A 9249-nucleotide genomic window follows, 5' to 3' on the forward strand; every position below is an offset into this window, starting at 1 on the left:
TAACCCACCGCCCGTTTCCTCGTGGTAGGGGGGAGGGGCTAGGGGCAAACTCAGCTGCCCCTCTCCCGTAACGTCTGTGACTAGCTGGTGATGAGAGGTGCCTGTGGAGATGCCTGAATCAAAAGCACAAGGACCCCAACCAATGTATTCAACCTGGGCATTGGTTTACCAGCCCCTCCCCCCGATATTAGCACAAGGGAGAGGAGTTGATGAGCCTCTTTCTGAAGACAGGCCAAGCTCCCCCCTTCACACAAATCAATTCCCCTCTCTGCAGGAGCCATTAGTCAGTTATCTGTTGGAAAGCTTCTGCATGGGGGAGACCACCTGCTCCTAGCATTCTCAACGACCAGGCTGATACTGACACTAAATAAACTGGCCAGAGGGAAATAGCATCTCGAAAAACAATGCTGACTGCATCACCCAGCGCCGTGATACTGCGTGTAACCTTAGTTTAGTAGTTTAGTACCTCAATGCCCACAGGTCGTTATGAGGAAATACTGCACTGTTTAAGGCCTCATCACAGAGCGCTCCGAAGCCTGAGGATCAGAAGTTGTTTGTGGGAAGCACAGGTTTGGACTATTGTAATCGTATCTTCAGGATATATGTGGCTTTAAAGGGTTTCACTGATGTGAACTGTCGAATGGTAGTTCTCATCACATGGATTGAGGGTAGACTTTTTCTTTCTAGACAAAGCTGCTTGATGTTGTCTGACTCATAGTCTTTCCAAAAGTGTGTCCCTCTAACACACACACACACATCGACGAACGCACACATCACCCTTCATCCCCCCAGACATATTGGCTGGCCAATCCTAATCACTGCTCAACAGGTTTAGCATTTAGAACAGGTGCCCCAGAGCACATCTGAGGAGCTATACACACCCGGCAATAACACAACCTTCGCACATTTCCCCTGGATTTATCTTATAAAAGCTTAGCTCCAGCGTATACTGTACTGTATGGTGCAGAGAAGACAACGTTTCTCAATGAGCCTTCCCAAGGGGAGATAGGTAAATTCATAACTGACTCCATATATGCATGACCAAATGTTCCCTGTCTGTAAGGTAAGATGTCCTTCGTTTCAAACAGCTACGGTATGAGATGCCTTCCCCTACAGCGTCCCCAAAAACAGACCTAAAAACATGAATCTGTGTAAACACTAAGGGCAGGCTTTTTGACCTTCAGGAGGGGACTGCTGGACTCGTCCATCAGATGTCACACTTCAATAGTGAGAGAAGCCCTCTGTCCACACGTCTAGAATTACCACTGGGCCAAAGGAACACAGTGTGAAAATAAAGTATTAAATATATATATATTTCTGGGACATGAAGTAATTAAAGAACATCAAACTTTATGAGTTGTCAATGTGAAGCGCATTGTGTGGGAAGCATGAGGGCAGAGCGTAAGAACACCTCTCTGGGGGACTGTAGTAATGATAAACTCCACTATGGAAACTTCAAACACACACATAGACAAACACACATACAGCATGTACACACACTCCCTTTTGCTAGCCTTAAGCTTTGGAATTATCCAATGCACTCTAGCAATCTGTATTCAGTGGATGGGCTCCCCCCACTGTGTGGTCATTCTACTGGAACAAATACTGAAGTGAGCCAAGGGCACCTCCAGGACTGCTGGCCCAGCAGTTCTTCCGCACCACCCTCACCGGCTCCAGTTTGACCGTCACCAACCGTCTCTGCCTGACATTAACCCAGTCTCTCAGATGGTGTCAACCTACAGTCCTCGGGAATAAATGGTATACGGTGGCCTGGAGGTGACATGAATATCTGCCAGACCACCATCAGCAATTTTTAAAAACAAGGGATCAGGTTGGCCTGAGAGAGATGAAAAACGAAATGCTTTGATTGCGTTCCGGTGGATGGTCAAAAGGATGTGCTGTGTCACCCAGTGTTTTTTTTTACTGGGAATTAACTGCCATGTGTGTCTGTGGTCCTAAATGTAGGTGTTCAGATGCTTCCTGACTTGTGGGCCGGCCACAACGCACAAACACCTACACACAAACACACACACACGCAGAAATACACACACACACCTTATATGAGCGCTGCTGTATAATAAATGATGCTCTTCCATCCTGCTGCCCTCCAATAGTGTTACAGTCAGGGGCATAATGGCCTTCAGATATACGGTACTGAAACACTTCACTGGCGGTGCTGAGACCCTCTCAAGGAGAACAAACATTCCTCAGACATTGCTCTGGCTGGCTGGTGAGACACAACCAACATTGCACAGGTGGAAGGAGGCCTTAGGTTACTGGCTGCCGTCAAGAACACTTTGACTCTCTCTGAGCTGGCATCAGGCTAGGCTACTCACTCTGCATGCCCTTGCCGCAAACAGGGCCAAAAGGCTGAGCTGAGCTGAACTGGAACGGTCCAGCTAATGATCATGGATCCTATATCTGTGTTTAGTCTGCACGTTGGGAAGGAGAACATGAAAAAATAATGTGCTCGGAGTCGACACAGTAAAAACATCCTTTGCGGCATGTGCATCTCGAGCACCTTATATGGCTTGTGCAGAGAAATGCTTCTTAACCTGGTTTAGTCATACACAGGACTAAATGATTCGCGCGATATGTGGGATGAGGTTTAGTTCCCATAGTGCCCTGCTCTAATTAGGAAGGACTGATATAGCCAGGGGCATTCCTCCAGCTCCATCTTCCCTGAGGCCTGTCTCCCTAATGCCACTCACTGTATGCCTGACAGGTACCTTCAAAGGCAACTGGCAGCAGGGGGGGGGGGGTTCTAAACAGCCATCCCTCCTCCTCCTCCACACTCCCTCCTTCCTATATCTCTTGCTTTTTTATCACAAACACAGATGTGCTTGGCAAAGATGGGCAGGCAGACAGACATAACGTACACACAATTTCACACAGCACACACCCACACACAGATCGCCTGTCCTCCTCCCTCCTCGCTTTTCAGTATCCTCCCCTCTCCTCCTCCTCTCCTCCTCCTCTCCTCCTCCTCTCCTTCCAACTCCCAGAGATAACTGCCATCCCTATGGGCAGCAAGCAGACACAACCAGCCCATCAACATGCTATCTAATGAGGGTTGTGAATGTCACTGCCATGCATGCATCTGCGTTAGCCTAGCTAAGGCGACTCACAGTCTATCGAGCTCCAGCGTACACTGGATGCTTAGTGAGACCGTGCTAGTCTATCCATCCTGGCTGAAAGCGAACACGGGAGGTCAGGTCTGCCTAGCGCTGTTGAGCTAGCTGCTTCCCCAAACATCACTTACTTAACAGAGACATTCTAAATGAATGATGTAGGCAGGCAAAGCCATAAATAACACTGAGCTTTTTGCCGGGCTAAATGAATGTGCTTAAACTCTGCTCAGAGGTAATCCAGAGAAATAAGGGGTATATTGACGAAGCGGCAAGGGTGCGGGGAGTCATGTTTTCATTTTGTGACATAAATAGCAAACTAGAGAGGCGGAGGCGCCCTCTCTATCTCCCTCTCTCTATCTTTCTCCCTCTCTCACAGGTCTCTGGATCTTTGCGATGAAAGAGATTTGCGATTGTGTTACTTCTACAAAGATTGTCTGTGAAGCTATGTAGTTGATTAGCCAGGAGAAGGGTGTGAACCAAATACACCACAGTGTGAGACTATCATCGAGATGTATAGATATGAAACCAACTGTTTTAGATGCATAATGCCCTTTTTGGAACATATCCTTTGAGCTGCATTATGGGCATTATCATATGAAGAGCTTAGCCAAACTTAGCTGTATGTTTGACAAATGTAACTGACTTATTACTTTAAAATTGTATTCGATTGTTTTCTAATTTGTTACTTAGACTCCAGATACCTACATATGTGTCTGTTATTACTTAGAGATGGTGTAAGCAATGTTGTTGAGAAGCACTTTTTGTCATATTTGCCAAAATAAACTTCACATCTTGATAGCAACTGATACATTTTAAGGTTTGATGGTAATATGAAATTAATCTGACATCTGTGGGCGTCAAGGACTGTAATAAACACGACAAATCATTAAGACCGTTCCGAGACTAATGATTGGACAGGCTACCTGTCTGTCTACCTACCTACCTGCACACACTCTGCCCCTGCACTCAATGTGCATTACTGTAGTTTTCAAGTAGGCTTGGCAGAATTATTCTAAACAACCAAGCTAAAGGCACAAGAATGGCGGAGAAAGAGTAGGCAATAAATTCAGTTCCAGATTTCACAAAAGACGAAAGAGAAAACAGACAGTAGTTGAAAAGGCTACCAACAAAAGGAGATTGGATTTAGCAAGAAGTAAAACCAGAGTCAATATCGGTGTTGCTTTTCCACACTGGCGAGAACTGAGAGATTTAAAGGGGCTTCAGAGCTCACCAGCAATAGGTTCAAACTCTATTATAGAATTTCCCACACTAACATGCATGCTTGAAAGTAGTGAGTACTAACGTTAGCCATCTTTATGTTCATTATGATACTGTTTTGTGTGTTCTTACATGTGAATGCAACATGAAAAAAACAATGCTCTCTCAAAACCTCTCTCGTGGACTAACTAGACTAGTCTCCCAGCAGTGTTCAGGCAGCGCGTACATGTGTTTTGTAGGAGAGGCTTTGAAGTGAAGGAGTGGGATATGGTTTGAATCGTTTGGAATAGAAGCTAAAATAGCTAGCTTTGCAAAACTTGTCTACACCAGCTTTAAAGTGTTCGCTGAAAGAATAGATTCATATTACATCATCTGCCCGATTTATAATGAAGAGACATTTTGACGTCCCAAAACCAGGTCTCTCCTTCATTCACATGCTCACCATTAACGTTTACAGGGTCCTACCAGGGGCCATTCCCACACTAACATGCATGCTTGAAAGTAGTGAGTACTAACGTTAGCCATCTTTATGTTCATTATGATAGTGTTGTGTGTGTTCTTACATGTGAATGCGACATGAAAAAAACGATGCTGCTCTCTCAAAAGCTCTCTCTCTCTCATGGACTAACTAGACTAGTCTCCCGGCAGTTCTGTAGTCAGGCAGCGCGTACATGTGTTTTGTGGGAGTGGCTTTGAAGGGAGGGGGTGGGATATTATGGTTTGAATCGTTTGGAATAGAAGCTAAAATAGCTAGCTTTGCAAAACTTGCCTACACCAGCTTTAAGATTGCTTCCTATCATAGCTTTCCCCAGTCATGTTATCCGGTGAAAGCAGGAATTATATAATTTGGATTGTCATTTTGATACTCTCCATAGCCAATAGTGATACATATCATTCTCAAGAAGAAGAAAATGGCATCTTCTCAAGCCACTAATCAATCAATCAACAATGTTTCAATTAAGATTCAATCAGCAAGCTTCTAGGTTTTTAAGACAACGTGGTTATCAGGTTGGTGATGTCAATTTCCCTAAGCTGATGAATAAAGTATTGATCTGTCCATCCACCCACCCACCCTTCCATCCATCTATACATCCATCCATCCATCTAATGAGAACATTTCAATAATAGTAATAACAGGAGTATTACATAGGTCCATCATGAGAATGGACCAATGCAAACACTCTACAATAAACTGAACATACCTTGTGTTAAATTAACACATTGAAATATGATGTGTATCTTTATATCTATGTCACCTTCCAATGGACATCTTAGGCTGATTCACACAGACCTGTCAAAGCCCTGAAGGCAGAACAGTAAAATGACAACTCTGTGACAACAACAGAATGACAGCAGATCTCCGCTAATGACTGCATTTCCCAAACTCCTAACCTCCTGAAAGGATGAGACAAACTATGTTAACGGTAAAATTACATTAGCTTGTGACTGGAAAAGGCATTTAGGATTACATCCAGCAATAATCCACCTTGTTACAGGTCTGCTTCCCTTCTGAAGAATCCGACAGAATACAGTAGGTTTACATTTACATGTATTCATTTAGCAGACGCTTTTATCCAAAGCGACTTCCAAGAGAGAGCTTTACAATAGTGCATAGGTCAATTAAATTAAAAATCAAACAAATGAAACAACATGAACCTCAAAAGTGCAAGGTTCCAGTCTAGACAGCCCATAGCCACAGCCCACAGCACCAGGGTCATTGAGGGGCCATTCTGACTAGGGCCCATTCATTGACCATCCACAATTTATACATCTCAGAATATAGGGGTTTGTTGCAGACTAATCTGATTATGCTAACTCTTCCCATCATTATTTGCCCCCCTCTCTCCTTCCCATCCCACTTTCTATGACAATGCTGGTCTTTGTTTTGGACAGGAGGCATTTTGAGGCCCCATGGCCTGTTAGAAGTGAAAACATAGCATCACAACTGCAAGAATATCCTTTTGAAAAGCATGAAATTGAATATGAAATTATATTGTATGAAATACTGAAACTATAGGATTTGTATTTCCCTAGGTTATTTTTGCGAAGTAAAATAACTTTTAATGTTCTGTATTTAAATTTATGTTTGCTTTTGCATTGTTTATAACCCATTTATGAAACATAAATTTAGGCTCAGTTTGTCCTGTCTGAGTTCCATACATTAAGTAGCAAGTATAGAGTAGAGCAAGCGCGAGTCTTACCTTGGAAATGGAAGGCTCTAGACTCGCTGTGGAAACCCTGGACTTGAGAAACTCCATCAATTCCTTCTCCAAGTGTTAATTCATCGAAAACGTTGATACGAAGAGTAGGATCAACTCCAAACCCTACAACTTATTTACAAAGACACAAACACAATGTGTGGACGAAAATATTAACAATGAGACATTAACGAATTCCGGAATGATTCCCGTATTGCTCTTAAAGTGCCCTATAGATGAAGGTGAAATCACTCGATGTTTTTTCTCGTCAACTATGAAGAGCCAAAAAATGTTTCACTATCTTCCGTGATAAGCAACAGAATCAGGATAACCCTGAGTAACTGATCACAGCTGTATGTTTTTATACGATTAAATATGTATAAAATGATCATGGCCAAATTCTGTAAGGTTATATTTGTTTCCTACCTGAATAGCTGCCAAATACACTGAAGACAATAAATAACTGTAATAATCCCATTGTGAATACAAAAATTAGTCCATGTTTTGTCCACTTCAGAGAGACAGTATGGTTCAACACACGCGACTGTATAACACCAGCGTAGTCACAAATCCCAATTCTTGAACCCCCATCAGAACTTGGACGCCCAGTTTGACATGAAACGTCTGGCGTATGTTGTTATTCCATTCAGTTGGAGATCCCTTTTGCAGATGCCCGACCGTCCGTGACACACAGGTGGGAAGGTAGGTAGAGGATGTAACAAAGCAGACTCCCGTCAGTTAGAGGAACGTTTCTGCGAAGCACAGCCAGTGGAGCGGAGAGGGTACCCTGTTTCCAGGGTGGAAAAGAAGGGAGTGAGGAAAATGGAACAGGTCCGATTAAGCCCCCTTGTGGCTTCCCTTGAGAAACTCCCATGTAAATCCGAAACGCACTGACGCTTGTGTTGATCTCGGTCTGATGTGTAGGCTACATAGAATGGAACTGTGGGGACATTTGACTTGGATACAAAACAAGGGAATGAAAAGGATGTATTTACCAGGTTGACTTCTATACAATAACTTGTTGTAAAATTATTCACGTAAAGAAATATCCAATGTTAAATACGTTTGCCGTAAGTTGTCATAAGACGTAGGCTAGGCCTAGTAGGTTTGGTAGCGGCTTTGATAGTTGTGTTTTGTTGAGTCAATTCAGTTAACTCAGTAATATGTTTGCTAAAATGTTCGTCACTCCCGACCCCCACCACGTTCCACCCCTACCCCAACCCGCCACAAAAGTAGGCTGCCAATAGCCTGTTTGCAATACATCCCTTTCGTGAGACCCATGCCAAGATTTTTATTTCCCCAAAAGCTAGATACACTGTATCCCATAATATTTTCCTAAAAACCATAACAAACTGACTGCCAGATGGAAATGAATACGAGCCTTTATAACAAGCAGTTCTGAAGCAATCTCCACTCTACAAATCGCTCTGTCCAAACATTTGATCCCAGAGCTAGTCTTTTGTTGGCCATGAGGCCTGTCAAGCTGGGCTGACAAGCGTTATCTATGAGCAAGCAGACTCCATTTTGGGAACATTCGCAGATCCTCTCCCACTTGACACTACATAATCCTTCAATATATATAATAGTGACACACTAATATAGTACTAAGAGTTTCTGTGTTTTCATCAATGCCTCTCATTTCCACAACTTCACTATGCCAGTCTCTGTTGATCCAACTGAGCCATACTGTCATCACTGCTAGTCTATAGATTCACCTATGTTCCATTCACACAACAGTGGGCATCTTTTGTCAGTTGTCAGTAAAGTTCAGTTAAGCACTACCTTTGCAATCTTGCCAGGCAAGTACATATTCTGTGTATAAGCCAACAGAGCCCTACAGCCCTCACTTCAATATTCATATTATCGTATTTATTCCAGGTCTAGGCACAGGGAATTTAATTACTTTGCATAGCCTACAAATTGTCATTTTCGAAAGGGCCATCAGGAAAATAAAGTCATTATAACGTGGGCAGCTGAGAATATAGTGCAGGGCAAACTGCCCCTAGTGACAAGGACAAGTAGGGCTCTTTGTGATTCTGAAAACCAGACAGATCCAGGATGCATTACCACATTCTCTGGGCCTCATTCACTTCCACCATCATCTTGCTGACTAGCGATCCTAATGTAGTCAAGTCAAGTCCGTTTTTTATAAAGCACATTTAAAAACAGCCAACGCCGACTAAAGTGCTGTACAAAGTTATCAAATAAGGCCAACAACAATAAATAGAAACAACAGACACACAAAACAATTAAGCACGAGTGACCCTAAACTGACTTGAAAGCCAAAGAATAAAAATATGTTTTAAGACGAAACTTAATGTCTCGATGATGGGGGATGACCTGATAAAAATGGGCAGTTTATTCCACAGACTACGGGCCACAACTGAAAAGGCACGATCACCTTTTATTTTCATCCGAGTCTGTGGAATGGTTAAAAGGAACGGGTTCGATGAGCTAACGGGCCTGGAAGTGTGGTACAACATAAGGAGATCTGACATATACAATGGAGCCAATCCATGTAAAGCTTTAAAAACAAGTAACAACTAACAACACTTTAAAATCAATTCTGTATTTGACTGGTAACCAGTGAAGAGAGGCCAATGGAGATATGGTTCCTCTTCAATGACTATAGCCACTGGCTGGAGCGAAGAGACATTAGCTCATCCAAACTCTTTCTCAGTCTCCCTTGAAGGCATTTTTTA

The 9249-nt window shown here is 43.1% G+C and overlaps 1 protein-coding gene across 1 annotated transcript in view; it reads right to left on the minus strand.

Moving 5' to 3' along the window:
• The window catches only part of nell2a (neural EGFL like 2a), a 55059-nt gene extending 47695 nt beyond the window's left edge, over nucleotides 1-7364 (minus strand). The window contains exons 1-2 of the mRNA XM_062461456.1: nucleotides 6974-7364; nucleotides 6551-6679 (exon numbers count right to left, since the gene is read on the minus strand). Of these exons, the coding sequence (XP_062317440.1) occupies nucleotides 6551-6679; nucleotides 6974-7025 (181 nt within the window). The 5' untranslated portion in view covers nucleotides 7026-7364. The remainder of the gene's footprint in view (nucleotides 1-6550; nucleotides 6680-6973) is intronic.
• Nucleotides 7365-9249: the final 1885 nt, after the last annotated feature.

Source organism: Osmerus eperlanus, chromosome 5 (genome assembly GCF_963692335.1).
Source record: "Osmerus eperlanus chromosome 5, fOsmEpe2.1, whole genome shotgun sequence".
Lineage (NCBI taxonomy): Eukaryota > Metazoa > Chordata > Actinopteri > Osmeriformes > Osmeridae > Osmerus > Osmerus eperlanus.